Here is a 20529-nt window from a genome sequence, read left to right as displayed (position 1 = left end):
AGCACCTGCACAGTGCACATTGCTCATCTGTTAAGATAAGCAGGGGGCATGAGGTAATGTTTTTAACTAAAATACAACGTTTGTGTGTAACTTGTCCTTCTCTTCAGTGAATTAGAGCAGTGAAATCAGAATTCTGTGTTTCACATGTTAATCTGCTTTGTGATTTCACTGTAAAAGCCAGGAGAAGCTTTCAAACTTGTCAAAGTAAAACAGGCATTACTGTAACAGTGATAGTGGCACATCTGAGGTCTCTTGGAAAATTTGAGCATTGAGAAGAGTTTGGGATGGGCCATGCATCAGGGAATTCAGTGCAGAGTGTGTCACTTACCTGGAAAACCCAAAATAATGAGTAGGAGCTGGTTTTATCTTTGATGCTGCTCCTGGTACCTGAGGTTGGCTGATGGATGTCAGGTTTGTTTGTACCATGTCCCAGCCAGAGTGATACAACCCCAGCTCTTCAGTGCACTTATATGTGCAGTTTTCCATTAACAACAAGACATTGTATTATTTACTGGAAAGATTAAGTTCTCATTAAAAATACACATTACTATTACTTTATTAATCAACATGTGACAAAATTCTTTTGAAAAATGACCCAAGGTAAATAAGGTAGGAGGCAGTAGGTGCTGCCTCCACTGCAAGACTGGATAAGTTATAAATGCAAAACTGTACAAGTGATGCAACTACTTGAAACTGTGCAAAACCTTCAATGTAAATAGGTTTTGGAGAACTTTTTCCTGTGTGAAATTCTTCCAGCCTTGTGAACTCAAAGACTGAAGACAAATTCATCTCTTCAGACAGGCAGAGGTTGTGGCCTCTTTCCATTGAAAGAAATAGCTTGAGATACTTGCAGTGTTTTATGAACAAATTTACTATATCAAGAATGAATGTTCATCATATTCTTGCAGAAATGAGAATTGTTGTGATAGCCATGAGCTCCTTCTGCTTATTTTCAGGCTGTTCAGCAGACATGATCCCCAAGCTGAAGAGGCTCTAGCAAAGAGGAGGGGGCGAAATAGCCCAAATGGAAACCTTATTAGAATGTTGGTTCTTTTCTTTCTTGAAAGTGAGGTAAAAAAGTCCTTTTTAACCTTTAAATGTTTAATAAAACCTGGAACTTAAGTAATGATTTATCAACATACAGTAATAAATTGTCTTTCTTTTCCTTTTTATTTTATATTTTCAGTAATACCATAAGCCCTCTTCCCTTCCCCTCCATTTCCTTGTCCATTAAGGAAATTGATCTGAACATCTTTGTGGTTTATTTAACTCGTGCTTGTCCCCACTGTACTCATGCTGCATTGCTGGTGCTGTGGTGGCTGCCAGGGTGCAGTGCTGCACATGAATGGAAATGGTTCTTTCCTTACATAACCATGCAAGGGGAATACCTCTGGAGTTATTCTTTGTGGAGTAAAATCATTTGAATCAGGACAGGACAAAAATTGCATAGTATCTCCAATTCTGATTAGAATCATAGATGAACTCAGTGGGAAGGACCTGAGGGTCCTTAGCTCAGAGCAGAGTCAGCTGTGAGATGAGATGAGAGGAGATCTTGCATGGCTTTATGAGTGAGCATCTTGGAAACATTGGAGGATGAGGAAAACAAGCATAGATGAAGTGTTTGATGAACACACCCAGGGTGGGATTGTGCCTGTGATTTATAGAGACAGCATCTATGGGAAATTGTGTGGCACATGTAGTAACAGTATAGAGATGGGGAATGGTGGTGGAGGGAGGAGAATTTCAGAAGGTACTGTCAGGTACAGGATGTTCTAAAGATAGAGAGGGAAAGGTTCAAAATTATTAATTTGATTTGATAAGTAAGCAGATTAAAAGAAAGGAATGACAGAAATGTTTCTCTAGAGAAGGAAGTGTAGTATATTTTGGGTAAAAAGCAAAAGTTAAGATAGTACAATTGATTATTTTAATTGTTATGAAGCCTTGAACAAGAGACTTGACTGTGAGAATGAAAAGAAACACTCAAAGTTGCTGAGAAGGAAGGACAAAATTTTGGTACAGTGTTCTTGTTTTTTAGAAACACCTCATAAACCTACAAATTAATCTGGATGAAATGTCACTACCTGTGTGGTCCTTCTGTCTGCCACCTGAATGGATTTTTAGTTCCAGCTTCTTTAAAACTTAGATTGCAGAGTTCATTGTGTTTTACATTGTAGACTCCTTCGATGTGAGTGTGATTGGAGTTACTGAGCACTGACCTTGTCTGTCCTCCTGAGGAGAAAAGAGACTCTGCTCCACTCCCAAAGCCAAGATCAGCAAAGTGCCTCCCATGCTGCTCCCTGAGGGTCACTTCTCTCTCAGGGCCAGTTTTTGCTATTGTTGCTTTTGAGAGACTTGTTAGGAGCCAAGTAGAATATCCTGACTCCAATTTTAGTAAAGAGCTGGAGAATTGGGAGTTTGCATGTGGGTGGGACAAGGTAACATTGCAGCCTGGGGTGCATTCAAGGGAGTGAGCCTTGCCCAGCAGCAATAACTCTGGGACTTTTTGCCCAGAGCTGTCAGAAACAGAGGAGAGGAATGTACTTGACACCTCCTTCTCTGCACTCAGGGATGTTTTCCAGCTAAGGAGTCAGTCCCTGGCAAGCACAAGCTGTGTGTTGTGCTTGTTACTTGTTGGTAGCAGTTAAAGATGAGTTTAGAAAACAGCAGAAGCCTATGGGTTATTTTTCTCACTTTACAACAGTTTTGTTAATTCACATGAAAACATTTTTTGCAGTTGAAGTTAGTGTTAAATCTATAGCCTGTGAAATCACCAGGGTTTTGCTTCTATGTGCTCCTTTTTTTTGAGCACATAGAAGCATGTATGAAAACCAATTGCTTGTTCAAAACAAATACATTACAACTCTCATGCCTTACCATCTCTCCTTTTTGTAATGCAATGAGAAAGTGAGGGAAGGTAAGTTTACAGCTTCTGGGTCAAAACTCTGGGAAAGATTTTTCCCAAGCAAGCAGCTTTGTGCAAAAGAAGCTCAGTTTGGTTTTATTTAGTTTCTGTTAAAGCATAACCCCATTGCACTGGTGTCATTCAGCTGGGAGAAAATCTTCCTGAATTAGTTTTGAACTGAATGTTCTTTCCAACTAACATAAGATATGTGCCCAGGACACTCTCTGTGGCCACATGATTATGAAATTTGAAGAACTGATGCTTATACCAAGAGCTGTACTGATGATTGCTTTGGATTTTCTAGTTGCATGAACATGCAGCCTATTTGGTGGACAGCTTGTGGGAGAGCTCTCAAGAACTGCTGAAAGACTGGGAATGTATGACAGAATTGCTCTTGGAGGAACCAGTCCAAGGAGAAGAAGGTATTGGCTTAACCTTTTGCCTCCTTGACATTGCACAGTATTGTTAATTATTCCTTAAATACCTCTGCCACCCATAGTGAAACATCTTTTTATGTTGTAGTTTGTTTGCAAAGCATATTTGAAGATTTTGTGTTAATCTATTTTTAATGTACTTTCCTTCAAAAGCAGCAATTTGTACTCCATTTTTCTTTTTATTTGTACTCTGGAGGTTTTTTTTAATCAAATGTGCTGCACTGTGGTTCCCTAATATTAAAGGGAGTTTACTCAAGTCTTAACTTGATTTTGTCTGAATGTTTAAATAACTATTTCAATAAATTAAATAGTTAATACAGTTTTGAATAAACAAGCACTTCAGGTGATGCTAGTTAATATGGGGCTTTTGCAGGTAATGTGAATGCTCAAGAGATAAAACAAAGGGGATTCTTTCACCATTAGTTTCAGATTTCCTTTTGCTGATAATAGACCTGGGAGCACAAAATAGCCAGGGAGGCTGGGGTCAAAGTGTCCTAAGGTTAATGAGTGTCCTTCAAGATCCTTTATAATTCCTCAGGATTCTCCTGCTTCAGGGGCCTTCACAGGGTTTAGGTGTTTGAAAAATCAATGTTCCTGGCAAGGTGTGCTCATCCTGTCCATGCTTCAAAGGCTGGCCTGTTGGTATGCACCTGCTACACTGGGGGTATTTATAGTGTAATTTCATTAGGAAATTGATTCTGCTTAGCCTAGTGGGGCTTGATCCTCCAAATGTGAGCAGAAGGACTTGCCAAAGAGCAGAGAATTTCTGAGGAAGTGACAGAGAATTGTCTGTCACTGTTTCCCCTCTATGACTCTCCCTTATTTTGTAGATCTTCCTTATGTTCCCCTTCACTGTTCCTTTCCTCCAGCCTGCATTTCTCTGGGCTTCTTTCACTTTTGCCGTGTCCATTTTGCGAGGACGCGAATGGCAAATCAAAGATGATTGCTTTGGATTGAATCAAAGAGGCGGCAGGAAAGCCTCAATGAACGTGCCAGTGTGCCTTGTGTGTGGTGTGTGTGCTGCTGTGTGCTCCCCTGGTGTCCCATCGTGTCCCCTGGTGCTGCCCTGCCCCCAGTGACGCCTGTTGTCCCTGTTGTCCCGCAGCGATGTCGGACCGGCAGGAGAGCGCTCTGATCGAGCTCATGGTGTGCACCATCCGACAGGCTGCCGAGGCGCATCCCCCCGTGGGCAGGGGCACCGGCAAGAGGGTGAGTGGGGTGCAGCTGCCTGCCTGTCACCAGAGCACAGGAGATATTTGTGACACCCCTTTGGACACTCCTGCAGTAGAGTTTTTTAATTGGTGTTTGCTGTTTCATCTGAACACTTGACAGAAAAATATTAGAAATTCTGTTTCTGGACATGTTTGGTTTTCTCTTTGATTTTGGGGTTTGCAGGCCAAGTTAAGCAATATAAATTTTCCACATAAAAGTCTTTTTTATTGTATTTTTGGATGTTCTTTTTATTATATCCCTGCCTTATATTTGTAATGTATACCCACATCATCAGCCCCTAATGTTAAACCTAGATTAGAGTGGAAAGTGTAGGAGCAGAGCAGGCTGCCTCTGACTATCTTCCAGGAAAACAAATGTGCTGCTAATATGGACATAAAATTTGCAGAAAAGTCAACAGGATCTTCATCATGAGGGTGTTTAAGCACTGGAACAGGTGCTGGGAGTTGGTGCCCTTTCCATGCTTGGTCGTTTTGGAGACCTGACTGGACCAAGTCCTGATCCTCCCGGTGTGTCCACTGGGCTGGCTCTGCTTGGAGCAGGAGGGGTGGGACTGGGATCATTCTGAATGTGTCTGTGCTTTTAGGCATCCATCCCCTTAGGCCTCTTCCACTGAGTGCCCTAAAAATTTCAGAACTTTACATTCTGGCCAAATTGCCTCTTAAGTTTATTTTATGGGGACTGTTTGAGCACCAGTGGAAGGCCATTCCTAAGGCTGGACATGCAGTTTTACACACTTCATTCTAAGTCACAGGGTCAGGGTAATAACAGGCTTTCAGCTGTATTTTCCATAAATACAACATCCATGTTCCAAAGCAGTCTCAGCTTCTTAAACATATTCACCTGATTTTTGGTAGTCCCCATCTTATTTAGGATAGATGAAAGTGGAATAAACCCACGTGAACATATGGTTCTTCTTTTAGCATCCATTCTAAATAATCATAACTAGTTTGTTAAAGCCACAGATTTAATAAAGATGAAATCTGGAGAGTCTTGGCATTCTCTATTGCTAAAATAATGCAGTTACTTAACTTCTGAATTTTTTATGTGCCAAAGCAGATTAGTCTTATGTCCAGAAACAGCATCCCAGGAAAAGCTCCAAGAAGCCATCAGTTTAAACATGCTTTATATACTTTAATTTATAAAGCATGTTCTTAGGAATTCCTAATTTATTAAAACATTTCAGGGTTAAGGAGGGAATCCATGAAAGCACTTCCTGAAATTTACACAAGCATGTCTTATCTTTTGTTATGAAAACTGTGTTGTAAGCACAAGTTTTTTGTCTCCAGCTGCAAACTTTTCTAGCAGTCAAAATGACCTTTAAATTAAAAAAAAAAATTGGTATTTTCTGTTTGCAGCACTAAATAATGTCATTATTACCTTCTGAGAAAGAGAAAATACCTGGAGAGATCTACAGCTCAATTCACTGAAGTTCAACAAATTGCTTAGTCTTAAGTTTTCAATGTCTGTATTTGGAGCTAAAGAAAACAGATCAGTAAAACAAATTCCACCTTCTGAAGGATGATCAAAAGAGCCTGGAAGTCATGCTGGGGACACAGATCAATTCCCAGTGCCAGGGAACAGCTGGATTTGGTCCCCAGAACGCGACTGGGCTGGCAGGGTTGGGATTCTGCCCTGGGTTTGCCCTGCTCTGAGCTTGGCTGGTGCTGCCCTGGTGGGTGTGCAGGGCTGAGGCTGCTCTGGAGCCCTCTCTGCACCTTGCACTGTGCAAGTGGTGTTTTGTCCTGGTCACTGATCCATTCATCCCCACTTCCACGGCTCTTTTGGGTTCCTGCTGGCACAGTGCCTGGCATCCAGGCACATGCCTTGTGTCCAGCTGCTCCTCCTCCTCCCTTGCCACTTTGCAGAGCCAGGTAGAAGTGACACTTAGCTTTTGCTTCTTTTCACTTAGGCCATGAGTTGTGGGATGGCAGCTGCAGGGTTCTGTGCCTTGTCCCTGGATTTTCACCCTGTCTCACGATCCCACCAACTTCTTCTCTGAGCTGAAAGGGAACAGATTTCTAATTAAGCACTCACCTTCTTGTGAAGTAGTTTCTCCTCTGACTTTAGCTTGTAACCCTTACTGTGCAGTCTGGCTGATTGGCTACATGTGAATCATTAGCTAACTTCAGTATTTTATTATCATTATTTGTTCTCAAAAGTATTCATTTCTCTCCTGAAGCCAGGAAGCCAGATGTAAGCTTTGATAAAGCATGCTGGTTTGAGTATTGTCTCTCTGTTCAAGGGAGTTTTGTTCTGACAGCATTAGTGCTTCAGTACCTCGCTGTGAACTTGGATGTACATTCTCACTGAGAATTCCATTCCATTTAGAGAGGAGACCATCAATCTGCTAATGAAAATCATTGTTACAGTGTGGTTTGGTTTTGGTTTTGGTTTTCTTAATTATACTTCAGTTTGCCCTGAGGTCTTACATTAATGCTTGGTTTAATGTGTGAAAGCCAGAGTTCAGTACAGTTGGAAGCAATAGCAAAAATTCCACTGACTGGGATTATGTTTGAATTTCAATCCTAAAAAGATGTTAATGTGTGGAGACAATGTCATTCTGGGTGATAGAGTATTTTCCTTTTCAATCACAGTTGCTTAGGACACACTCTTTAATCACTCTTCAACCGAAATGTGTTTTGAGTTTTTTATTCCCTCCTCGTTTGATTTATTAAAAAATACACTTGCATGGGTTTTTGTTTGTAATACAATGTTTAGAAAGTTAATGAATGCTATATGCAGAAAATGTATTTACTGTAGTTATGTTTGATCACTTCCAGGTCTTGACAGCAAAAGAAAGAAAAACTCAGATAGATGACAGAAATAAATTGACTGAGCATTTCATTATTGCACTTCCCATGCTGCTATCGAAGGTACAGTTTTCAACAAAATAATCTTTCACTGGGATTTACAGCTGTCTTTAAACTTTCTCATTCTGCAGTGCAGGAGTTTATTTTTACTTCCCTGTTGTTTGTTTTGTTGCCATGATGCTCCAGTATTCCGCTGACGCCGAGAAGGTTGCAAACCTCCTGCAGATCCCTCAGTACTTTGACCTGGAAATCTACAGCACAGGCAGAATGGAAAAGGTATTGTGCCTTGGGCAGGAGGTGTGGCTGCTCTCAGGTGTGACCCCTGTTCAGCCCCACAGTGCTGTGCCTTTGTTTGGCACGTGAGCAATGCAGCCTTGGGTGGGTGTTCTGGCAGTGGCTTTGCTCAGTGGCATTGTCCCTTTGAGGGAGAGCTGAAGTTCTTTTCTGCTCTGCAGCATCTGGATGCCTTACTGAAGCAGATTAAGTTTGTTGTGGAAAAGCATGTGGAATCAGATGTTTTGGAAGCCTGCAGCAAAACCTACAGCATCCTCTGCAGTGAGGAATACACCATCCAGAACAGAGTTGACATAGCCCACAGCCAACTTATTGATGAATTTGTGGATCGATTCAACCATTCTGTCGAGGATCTACTGCAGGAGGTTTGTTTTCTTAAAATTGTTGAACTGCCTAAAATATGGTAGGAAAAGCTACAGAAAAACATTCTTACCAAGCCATGAAATGACCCATCTGAAGATGCAGTGTAGCAGCAGCTATTTCATAATTATTTGGAGCCACTTCCCCCTCTGGAAAGTCCTTTACAGTAGCTATTAAGCCTTCAAATCATTGGTGGTGTAAAACAAGACTGTGGGACAATCCTGCTTCTGAAAATTTAGTTGAGTACTAAAACAGTCCACATAAGGAATTAAGTGGATGAATGGGTGAAAGATGATGAAAAGTGCAGAGGAAGTTGTATCTACATTAATGTTTTTAGTGATTCCCATAGTCCCAGATGCATATGTAGGCAGCAAAATCAAGATTGGATTATGCTTTGAATAGAAGAGAGGATTTAAGAAAATATGTATAATGGCATATTAAAAGAGCCCTGGAAAGAGTAAAAGATAGAGGTCTGAAACCTGGAGGAATGAGAACAGCAGTAGCAAGTATTTAAAATTATGGCCTTTGTGATACTCTTTTTAAAGTGATATTTGTTTGAATAATTTATTTTAATAAGTCTATTTCGTCATTTTAAAGACATTTTAAATTTTAAAAATTGCATACTGGTGCCTAAGCAATTATCTGGGCTGATAATGAGAGAAACACTGATTGACAATTGCATCTGAAGGCAGGAAGATGTTTTAATTGCTAGGTTTTTAGATGGAAAAGAAATTATCACAGTGAGATGGAGAAGAAGAATTGCTGCAAGTGGGTTTCCTATTTTAGAAAATTGCTGGGAAAATTGCTGGAAATACCTTATTTTCACTTGATTCACTAAGGGAATTTGCTGTTTAGTTTACAGAAAATTCTAAAATTGTGTTGTAGCGTGTTCATCATGATGATTAAAGCTGGTGGCTCAGTCCTTTTTATAAAATAAGATAGAACTCAGATTTTGGTCTTGGGAATGATTTGTATTGCTAAAGGATACAGGTTTGTATATTACCACAGTGATAATGCTGAATATTGTCAGATGATCTTGCTTGTTTTTTAGTGCTGTTCAGTGGCTACTTAAATATTACGGAATCTACATAAAAGTCACTGGAAATTTTGGAGACAGTTTTGATATCAGTATAAACCCCTGAGAAGCTGCTCCTGCCTGTGCAGTAATGTACTGGGCTGAATTGCTGGATTCTCCTCATGGATTGCCTTTCCTTTGCAGGGAGAAGAAGCTGATGATGATGACATATACAATGTGCTCTCCACACTGAAGAGGTTGACATCTTTTCACAAGTAGGTGGTGTCTTCCCTCACAAGTTTGTGATGTTAATTTTATCATTTCAGCAAGTATCAGCAGTGTCAGGTGTGGGGAAATGAGAAACCACATGGCCTGAAATCTGAAGTGGAGATGGAGGAGAGACTGGTGGAGTTTGTCAGTGGAAGTGTTTGGGTTGATCTGGTCCTTGCTCAGTTTGTGCCATGACCTTTGCAGATGGGATTTGCAAGTGGCACCTCCTCCCTTGCACCCAGTGCTCTTACACCCATGAGTAAGTTACTACAGGTCCTGCTCCCCTGCATGGCCCAGTCAGGGCACAAGGGACACTTGTCTGCCACAAGCCTGTGCTTTGGGCCTCAGCTTGGGGAGCCTACAGGAAGCTGTTTCTCAATGCCTTTGAGCTACTTCTCAAAATTATAGAATTAATTAGTAGTAGTAAAGATAATAGTTTATAGTGGGAGCCTGGAAGATGCATTTTCTTCCTACAGTTGAATTGTTGGCCAAATTTTCCTTTGTGGATTGCACAGAATCTCCCTCACCAGGCACAAATCAGCTTTTCAGGTTCCTGCTGCTCTCAGACCTATGGGCATCCTCAGCATGTGCAGAGCAACCTGGAGAACTTCAGTGGAACTGTGAATTCTGGAGCACAGCACAAAGGCCTGGTCTTCCCTCTAACTGCAGGAAGCACTTGCTCCTGTCAGCATGAGAGAAAGCTTCATGTGCAGGTGGCAGAGAGCCACAAATCATTTCTTCCTCATCACAGTGTGGGAGTGATGCTAAATGAAACCTCATTAGAGAAATTAGACTGTGTCAGTAGCACAGCTGCTCGGAGCCCAAGGTACAGCTTCCCTCTCTTTGTGCATCTTGAAGAAGTGAAGCAATTTGGTGGGTGGAAAGGTCACTTCTTGGAAAAGAAACTTTCCTAAGCTGTTTTATGCCACATTTGAGAAACACCATGAAACTGGTACCTTTACTTCACCTGCCTCTTGTCTGGCAAAAATGTGCTCCAGCAGACAGGGCTGTCCATAAAAATTAAAAGAAACCTTGGATGAAATACTGGAACTTGTTTTCTGAAATCCATGAATAGTCTGACATGGAAGGAACTAAGAGAAAATTCTGTGTTGTGTGAATTTTCTTCCTAAACCTCTGTGGAGAATTGTGTGGTGTCCAAGATGCCTTTATAACTATGGTTTTGATGGCTAAGTAGCTCAAAAGAGAAAAAGAGGTACCAGAATATGCCTAACTGTAATGTGGAGGCTCTGCTTTAAGGGAGTTTCAATTGGAAGGCTGTGTGTCAGTTGTACATCATTAGAATTTTTCAGCTCTGGAAGCTGGAGAGCCCTTCCTGAGCTCAGCTGTAAGGCAGAGGGCAGGGAGCCGACTGTCCCCAGCTGTGAGGACATGGCCCCTGTGCTGGCTGCCTGATGGGGAATTTCTGAACTGAAAAGGCAGGAATGAGACAGTTTTTCCTTTGATATTCTCTGTAGGATAATCTGTGCAGGTATCTGCCTCTGCACACCAAGGAGACTTTACTGCTTTAATTACAGTGCTGTAATTAAGGAAGTACCACTCTGCCTTGCTGGCAACCCTGTGATTTATGGAAGCAGCATCTCTGTGCTTAATATCTCCAGTCAGAGGCAGCTCTCTGGCAGCCTCTAATTTATCTATGAAACATTTTATTTTAGTACCTCAAAGACCATCTAAGTCCACAAAATATTTTTTACACTTTTTACATTTTTAGTTCCAGTATTTTTTTTAAGTTTTCCTGTTTTTCTCTTTGTGGATTCGAACTGGGAGTTAAGGTGCACCTTGGCTTTACTGGCCCAGCCCTGGAGTGCACAGGGCACTCTGATGGCTTTCTGTGAAGCTCTTACCAGTGTCATTTTCCAGGGCTGTCTTGCTCCAGTGTGGGAGGTGTTTCATGGCAGGACCTGGGCATTGCCAGTGCTGAGTTCAACCTCTGTCCCTTTTGGAACTGGGGGGTTTTTCCTTTTGGCTGAGCAGGGCAGTTAATGGTTTGACCCAGGGCAGGCACAGGGGTGGGAGGAGTGAGCTTGGCTGGGTGATCCAGGTGCAAGAGGCTGCTGCATCCAGTTGAGACTCCCAGTTCAGTCTCAGAATCCCTCCTTCCAGGTGAGCACTTCAATCAGCAAGTTTCTGATTATTCTGAGCTGGCTTGCTCTTTTATAGACAAATTATAAACTGTTTCAAGTTATCTCAGTTTATTTTCCCTGCAGAAAAATGTTTTAAACCTAAATTTACTTGCTGAGAGAGTATTTTTGTCTTTCAGGCAACCTGATGTTTTTCAGCTCCTGCTGTATTTCTCACTTCTCTATTAACAAGCCATTTCATGAGCTGTTGAGGTCTGTAAGGCTACAGCCTTACAGAGTATTTGTCCCTAATGTCATTCTTATTCCTCTCACTGATGAAATCAGGTTGGTGCAACTGAAATGTTGCCACCATCTCTATCCATGTGTTATCATATGGTCTCACTTCAGATATTCAGGGTATTTATATCTAGTGGTCATGTGTATTATTTTTTTCCAAATGAGACAGTAGAAAAATATACAACTTTATTTTGCTTAAAGCCATTTTTATTCAGTAGATATTGATAGACCTTGGCTGTAGTTTCTACTGCAATGCCAGGGAAGGGTTTTCTGGAGTTCTGTCAATGTTTCCAAAAGAGGAAAAATAACTCAGAGAGAGAAAGGCTACTATGCTTAAGTAGCCTTTATAGGTGTATGGTATGGAGAGAGTTTATCTGCTCCCTAAAAAAATCCCATATAGTAAAACATTTTTCCTGGATTGTCAGAAAGCCTGACTTGTGCTTTTAGCAGGGAGTGAGCTGCTGTGCAGCTGCTGTGCTCAGCTGTGGAAAGCACCAAAGCTCTCTGGGCTGGGGGTTCTGAGGAACACAACTAATCCCTCTTGATTTCCTCTCATTCCAGTGCTCATGATCTGACCAAATGGGATCTGTTCAGTAACTGCTACAGATTGCTGAGAACTGGAATTGAACATGGAGCTATGCCAGAACAGGTACCCTTAACAGCACCTACACTGCATCACTGAGGTGTCTGAGGTTCTAAGGAGTCTGTTTGTATAGAAATTCAAAAGTTCCATGTGTGATTTTTGTGCTCCTTCCCTCACCTTTCTCATTTGTAAAGTTGGGAACAGCTGATGTTCTGACTCTGAAAAGCAGTGCATCACTCCTGTTGTTTACACTGAAACCCAACATTGTAAGCCTTGGCTGTAATTAGAATTATCACAAATGATTATTGTGCATGGAAGGTAAGATGAAAGCTTAGGAAAACCAGGAAACTAGAACATCCTAGTGGAGTTCTTTTAGTGAACACATCTTGGACCTTGTTTCCTCAGAGCTGAGTTTTTGTTTCTCATGGATGAGCCCAGGAACCATCTCATATTCTACCATGAGTCCTGTTTAAACTGCAGAATTCCTACTGCAGCATTTAAACATTTTAAGTTTTTATTTGGTTTCAGTTAGAAGCCAGTTGTTAATTCTAACTCACCTTCATTTGGAAAAAAGAAATTCTCATGAAATTCTGAATTAGAATTTCATAGAAAGGACCCTAAGAGGAGGCATTGCCACACAGTGTGTGAAAGTCCTGTCTCTGCACTTGCTGCTTCATGCTGGAGTTGTGCTACCTGGAGGGACAGGGCTGACAGGTGAAACCTGTCCATGCAGCTGCCAGCCATCCTCAGTTTCTGGGTCTGTCTGACAGTGTGTGGCTCTCCAGATGCCTCCATAAGATTTTAGGGGAAAGGTCCTGAAATGTGAGCTCTGCTCAGTATTTCTTCCTGCAGGCCACCCTGAGGAGTTTGGCAGTTGCAGCACCTCCTCTGGATTTGGACTGTTCAGGAGACACCATGGATGCTTTTCTGGGCACCAGGGATATGACCCTGGTCTTCTCCATGGGACAAGTTGTATTTTCTTCCTTTTTTTAGCACTTGGGCTACATGTTCATTTGCCAGTGGAACAGATTTCCATGCTGTTTAATAGTGAAGCCAGGTATAGAGATATTTCAACAGATGCTTTTGATCTGAGAGGTGTAGGTGTTGGGTTGTACTTCTGTCACACTGTGACATCCCCTCCTACTGTATCCCAGTGCAGATTTCTGGTGTTTCCCAGCATTTACACAGTATTTTTTTGCCTCTAGTAGGCTGATTTCTTATTGCACCAAGCCAACCAAGGGAAAACTTGATACCCTTGAAAATAAAAAGTGCTGAGAGCTGCTCCTGTCCTTTCAGCACAGAATGCCTGATAGATTTTCCATACACTTCCTGCTGTGCCTGCTGTTGGCAGCGTGCTGAGATTCTGTGTGTTCTTGTGTTACAGATTGTTGTCCAGGCACTGCAGTGCTCCCACTACTCTATTCTATGGCAGCTGGTGAAAATCACTGAGGGCTCCCCTTCCAAAGTAAGTGGCCATTTGATCAAACAGATTTTACTGACAGGACACAACTTACCAGCAAAGGTGTTACACCTGATCTCTTTGTAACTTCCATTCTTGCCATCGTTTGTTGTCATTTATAACATATAAAATGTTGATGTGCAGATTTGTTCCGTGTTTTAGAATCTATTTAACATCATGCATATGTCTAAGCAATGTAAATAGTTTTTATCAGGATTTTATAGCAGCTGATTATTATATTTTTATTGCTGAGGATAATTAACACACTTTATTGTGAGGGCTGCAGTTTGCATGGCTGATAAGGAATGTTGACATGAACAGTTGTGAGCAATACTGTTGATCTGTAGACCACAGATACCTTAATCTTGATGTGATAAGTTTCTTTGCTTACTCTCTAATTACAGTCTTTATGTTGCAATAGAAATGGCAGGCACAGGAAGTAACAATTGCTATTAAAAAGAAAATGCACACAAAGTATGGTCAGGACAAGGTGACATGTGACTTTTCCAGGACCTTTCCTTAGCTCTTTTCTCAGTCAGAGGCCAGCATCCTCTTTTTTCAGAGCTTATTCAAAAATAATACATCAAATTAAAATGACATGAAAACTGAAGTAATAATTGTACTTCTCCATCAGCATCAGAAAGGTAAAGATGTTATATTGAAGTGCTACAAGACCTCCAAAGGGTCACTCCAGAATGGCCATGCCAAATAGAAGTCAGTTTGGCTTTGCCCCATGAAAATCATAATTAGTGTCACCTAGAGAACTCCTAGCAATTTCTTGTTTGGGGTTCCACCCCAGTCTCTACAAAATGAGTTTTGTGCATGCTTAGTCCCAGGGAAGCTCAGCATTAGTGCCCTGCAGCTCTTCAGAGTGGCAGCAGCCTCAGCTGAGGGCAAAGAGACAACCACAGACCTGCTGTGGCTGGAGCATTTTGCTATCAAACTTTCCACTCCAGTTTGTTCACTGTGAAAATAGATCTGATCTGCACTGTATCTGGCATTTCATCCATTGGGAAACCATTTTGCCCATGGCTGGTTTAGAAGTCATTATTTAGGCTTGGAAATTGGTAGACATTAAAGGGCACCTTTTTCTACCTAAACTTGTACGGTTTAGGTAGACAAAGGCATTAACAGAAGCATCTCAGAATTAAAAGCATTTATTTCATGGGTGTTTTTGAAGTATTCAGGCTTTTACAGCAACATTTCTGGCACAGCAGTTTAACATGTAGGTCCCTGCAGGTTTCTAGGGCTACTTTGCTGTTTCTAGAATGGTCTCAGGGCAGAGAGGGGTGATGATGTGTAGCTGCCAGAAGTAGAGAGGCTTTTGGGCTCACAAGCCTTTCAGGTTTGAGATCAAAAACAGAAGATTACAAAGCAAAAGAGCAGCTGAAAGCAATTGCTTGGTTTCTGTTTAGATACAAATCAGGTAAACTCTGACAGGGAAGGAAAAGGTCCTTGGTACCTGTAGAGGAGGGGAGAGGCAGCAGCAGAGTTAGAAGGAGAATTAGTGGGGAAGGAGGATAAAAGATGAAAATGGAGAGAAGAGAATTTATAATATGTCATAAAACTAATCTTAAGTCTTTGTTTTTCTGTATCCTGTAGATTTATGAATTTTTGTTCCCAGGCTCATGTTCCAAAGATGATCTTTTAGCTTTCCCTTGAACTGTCAGGCTGAGAGATCAGAGATGGAGGGATTGATTTGTAAGAAATGTTCATCTGCTGCCAGCTGGGTCATTTGTGTGACCTCATGCTGGCAATAGTAGCTGCTCTGTTTCACCTCATGAGGTCCCATTTAGGCAGTCAATGCACAGGATGAAGTACATTAACATTTTGGAGTTGTAAGTACAGGAATAAAAGATGGAAACAAGTACAAGTATCTTGGCAAGTTTTACATTTGTTATTTCATGTGTGCTTTGCATCCATCAGGTGCACCTTTTATTGCAGGGAGTTTGCAGGTGGGATGGGGAATTCTGGCAAGGTTTCCTTCAAAGTCAATTTTTTGGCTGCAGTTCAGAATTGCTTGGTAATTTTTGTATCTCGTATTGATTCTGTGGTGGAGTCATACTTGACAACCACAGGCATACACTGGGAACAGAGTAATTTTGGAATGAAATTATTTTTTGTCTGGTGTTCAAATGGCATCCAAAATACAGCTCTGTCTTGAGAGAGCTGCCCTGGTCTGGGAGCTGTCCTGGGCAGTATGGCCAAGCCAAGGCACATAAATTGCTGTTGAGGGATACCTCATATTCCAGCTGCTGGGCATGTGCTGGATCATGGCTCTCCTGATCCAGCTGGTTTGGACTGAAGCCTCCATGTGTGGCAGGGAAAAACTCAACTCTTGTGGTTTAAATCTAATTAGGATCAAGTCAGCTCATTGATTTATTAACAGCACATAATTGACCTACAGCCAGTGCCACACAGCTCCAGGATAACTATCAGCTCTACAGAATACAGGACCAGAATATTGGACACTTCTGTAATGTTAATGAACACCTACAAATTCCAAACTTGCCCTTCAGCTAGTCACAGGTTACTGAAGTCTCCTCCCCAAGATACACACAAAGAGCTCTTGTTTCTCCAGGCTGTTACCAGCCCCTCACTGTTCAATATCATCTGTAAATAGAGCCAAAGGGAGTATCTTTGATACATTCTTATCAGCATAAAAATGAATCAAAGACATTTTAGCAGGAGGGTGATAATGATTATTTGAATTATTAAGAAAGTCCAAATTCTCTGCCCAACAATAAAGATTTTACCAGTTAAATACAGCAGAGAGCTGGGGCAGAGTTATTTTGAAACACTTCTTCAAGCTAGCCTGTGGAGAGAAGGGTGTCCTGTGGAGTCATCTTGGTGTCTAAAATCTGAAAGTTCAATTGCAGAGCTGTGACCCCATGGTTTTGCCTAACAGAATGATTAAATGGTTTCATATCAGCTTTTCTGCTGAAGGCAGATCAGGTACTCACACCTCAACAGCCTGGGCTGTGCACCCCAGAATGCTCAAAGACTTGAAAATCTAATTTTTTTTTTTTTCCCCCCCTCATTTTCTCTGTTGAAAAAAAAATCCCAGTCTTCAGTAGTCTGGGGATTTCTCCATGCTCAGAAGAGTTCCAGATGGCTCCATGGCACTGTTCAGCTGGGCTTTCTCCTGCTATGTCTAACTTTGCAATATGAATCTCTATCATGCTATGCTGTCAGGAGAGAGGGTAATAAATACCATGTACCTGCTTGTTGGTCACTCTGACAGAAAGAAAAATGGGAGACACACTCATTCCCTTTTTAACCTGTATGTAGGTTTTTTCATAGGTTTTAGTTTCTCTGTTGAATTCATGAACATCTAAATGGAAGGCAATTGCAATAGAAAGTAGAAAGCAGGAAGGTGATTGTAATCCCAGTGCTTAAAGGGGTAAATCAGGTGATTGTGTAACAGGGAACTGATAAGCCTGGCATCAGTCCTGGGTAGAGTCTTGGAGTGAGGGATAGAGAACACAATTGGTACAAGGCTGAAGGGCCAACAGCTGAGATTGGAAGAAATGCATCAATTTCTTATTGACAAGATTGCCTTGTTGACTGAGAAGAAAATCAGTTGAAACACCAGTGTCTCTAAGACATTAATACCACACTGCATTTTAGGTGCATGTTTGGATTTAATGTAACTCATATTCAGTAGCTCAAAACTGATCCATATATCAAAGAAAAATTGTAAGTGAGCAATCCTTGCACAATGGAATAGTTTCTGATGCATTCTGGCAGAGATCTATTCTCTCCTAATAAAAGGGTCATTTTTATCAGTCATCTGGAAAGGCCCTGAAAATGGGGATGATATAGATCAATTAGTAAACAAAACACAATTTAAAATTTTTGAAAAGAAGCATCTTAATGCTGCCAAATGGAAGGTTTATATTCAGGAAATAAAGAGGGGTGATTAATGGCAAGTTGTGGATTAGAAGAGAGCAGAACTGTCTTGCAGATTCTGTAATGGCAGGGTAATGCAGTGGCACCATGGCTGCATCATCAGAGAAAAACTGCTCAGGAATAGGAAGGTGAGAGAGTGCACAGACCTTGAGTGTCCATATCAGCAAATCCCACTCACTCCATTGGAAGTGATGAGAAATTCAGAGCTTTGGGAACACTCTGGGTGCTGGGCACACTGGCAGTCCTGTGTTGTGCTGTGAACCAGCACTGGGAGAACATACGGACCACAAAAAGGCTCTGCAGTAAACACAGAACGACGAGAGCTCGTGGCAGGAAGCACAAGAGAAGCTAAAACCAGAACTGAGACACATGGGCTGAACAGCATCAGTAAAACATTTCAGCAAGGAAAACATTGCATGGGCTTCATGGAGGTTCTTGACATTGCTTGGAGGTTGTTCTGCAGGACATTGCCTCTTGAGAGGGCTGTCCTGGGGGAAGGTCTGCAGGGCAGGGCCCAGCCATCCTGCTGTGAATTCATCTCGTTTCATTTCATTTGGGGTTCCTCTTTTCTTCTTGGTGATTGGTTCATCATCACTGTAAAACCAAGGGACTGTTTCTCTGTGTGTTCTTTTTGAATAGCTTATTTCTTTCACAGCTTTTTGTAGAATGTATGAAATTGCCACCATTTCTTTATTTTGCTTCCTCTGAGAAACTTCTTACTAATTTTTATATGCTTTCTTTTTTAATCTTTATTCCAGGAGGACTTGTTGGTATTGAGGAAAACTGTGAAATCCTTCCTGGCTGTCTGCCAGCAGTGTCTATCAAATGTCAACACTCCAGTCAAAGAACAGGTAAAGGAAAAATCTGACTTTTATAAAAGTGTGAGTATTAAATTCTAGTAAAACTCAAGACAACACTACATCAAAATTAAGGTAAAATAATCTGTGCTGCTGTCTAAATAAACCTGAACAAGCAGCCCAGAAGAGCAGCTGTGTTAACAGAACTTGCAAAGCACAGGTGATGGCAAGTTAACTTTTCATTAACAGTGAGTAAGGATTACCTGGATGCTCAGGCTCATTTCCAGCCCTCGTGACTTCAGGCATCCAATGCAGTCACCTCAGATGAGAGACTTTTCCTGCAGACACTGCATTAAAAGGCACCTGGCATTTCTGTTTAGAAGGCAATAGGCACTGCTGGAGGGTGACTGAGACCTCAAATGGGCTGAATGTTTTGGGATTTTTTCCTATGGAATCAAAGGGTTTGTTGAAATAATTAAATCTGTCTCTGCAGGACACAGTAGCTGGTTTGTTAGCTGAGGTTATGTGAATATACACTGATTTATGTCAATGACATTTGTCTACAAATGGCATTTCTATCAGACCTCCCCAGATTTGGCAGAGTGTAACTAATAACTGGCCTGGGTTTTTTGCCTGTGGTATTTAGAAGATAATACTTCTTAAAAGACACTTTTATTTCTTTGAAAGATAGCTCTGCTTAGCATTTACTCTCTGTTCTTCAGGTTGCTAAATATAAACATTAAATGCTCAGAGATGTCAGTAGTTTATGTAGTTCTAAAAGATTAGTGTGTCATTGGCTTCCAGCAGATTTTACTTTAGTAATTGTTTTTTAATATTCAGAGTAGTTACTCTTGGCATATTATATTAATATTGTATAATGTGAAAATATCTTCTAGCTCCATGCAAATACCTCCCTTCCAGCTCGAGCTAGACCTGCCATCCTTCCTGCCTCAGCAAATGGCAAATGTTCCTTCCCATCCCTGCAGTGGGTTTGCTCTTGAGGTGTATAAACATGGGTTTGTTCTCTTCTTGCCAGTGGCCACAATGGTTTTTTCATTGATAATTTAAACTTTCTTTAGAAGCTACTTTGCAGTTCCCAGTTGTGGGGAAGTTTTCAAGCCTCAACCGGGCAAACCCACACCCAGGCAGGCCCAGAGAGAGCAAGCGTCGTGGGCAGAGTAGCTGGAGACTCCAGTGACCCATTCCAGCTGACTCTTCTATGACTTGCTTTTGTTTTCTTCCTTAAAAAGTATATTTCTCTGAGTGCAGGACTGCTGCTTACTGCTTTTGTTTTACTGGATTTTTTTTTTGAGAATTATGTGCAAATTGTCTCCCTACCATACTTGATCCTTGCTCCAGACATTCTTTCCAGACAAAGTTGATGTCCATATCAAAGGAAGGAAAAATGTATGAAGTATTTAGAGAAACAAGACTGAAACATTTAAACTTTTCCATGAGTGTTTGAGGGAAATAGATATCCTGTGACTGAGCCCACTGCATCCTTTATATTGGACAGAACTCAGCACCAGCAGTGCATTACTCATCTGCTCTTTTTCAGAGGTCTGCATTAGGAAGAGCTTCAGTTCTATTGAGTATCAGGGGAGTTTAGAGCAGGTGAGATCATCACTGGAATGAATCACAGCCTTTTGGATCAAAGGGAGAAAAATCCCAAATAGCAACATCTGTTCCTAAGGTCTCAACAGAACATAGTTTACAAGGATTTGCATCTGTTCTTGCCTGAGTGTAGCTCATTCAGATTTTATAACATACTCCCAGAAATAAGGGAGCCACTAGGAAGTTCAGCATTTACAGATTTTATTTTGGAAATTTGTAAAATTTTCAGAACCTGAGGTTAAAAATAGAGAAGCTATGAATAAAAAGGCTTTGGGAAGGTGCTGAATGTGATCAAATGGGCTGTGAGACACCAGCAGAAGCCATGTGGGGGCAAAACAGTGTAATTGCCATGCAGGAATGAGCCCTTGGAAGGAAGGAAGGAAGGTAGGGACAGCTGCCTTCTTTCCTGTCTCATGTAATGAGGTGTAATAGTAATGAGCATAAATCATGGACAGTTCTGCCCAGGTTGGT

At 41.4% G+C, this 20529-nt stretch overlaps 1 protein-coding gene across 3 annotated transcripts in view; it reads left to right on the top strand.

Moving 5' to 3' along the window:
- The window catches only part of STAG1 (STAG1 cohesin complex component), a 154470-nt gene that overhangs the window by 116082 nt on the left and 17859 nt on the right, over positions 1-20529 (top strand). For all 3 annotated transcript variants that reach the window (XM_071437372.1, XM_071437370.1, XM_071437371.1), the window contains exons 14-23: positions 957-1071; positions 3207-3324; positions 4442-4545; positions 7350-7442; positions 7566-7655; positions 7835-8038; positions 9253-9323; positions 12255-12342; positions 13661-13741; positions 18406-18498. In XM_071437372.1, coding sequence (XP_071293473.1) covers positions 957-1071; positions 3207-3324; positions 4442-4545; positions 7350-7442; positions 7566-7655; positions 7835-8038; positions 9253-9323; positions 12255-12342; positions 13661-13741; positions 18406-18498 — 1057 coding nt within the window. The remainder of the gene's footprint in view (positions 1-956; positions 1072-3206; positions 3325-4441; positions 4546-7349; positions 7443-7565; positions 7656-7834; positions 8039-9252; positions 9324-12254; positions 12343-13660; positions 13742-18405; positions 18499-20529) is intronic.

Source organism: Agelaius tricolor, unplaced genomic scaffold (assembly GCF_023055355.1).
Source record: "Agelaius tricolor isolate 1412-34295 unplaced genomic scaffold, bAgeTri1.0.p SCAF_12, whole genome shotgun sequence".
Taxonomy (NCBI): Eukaryota; Metazoa; Chordata; class Aves; order Passeriformes; family Icteridae; genus Agelaius; species Agelaius tricolor.
This window is presented reverse-complemented; position numbering and strand designations above follow the sequence as displayed.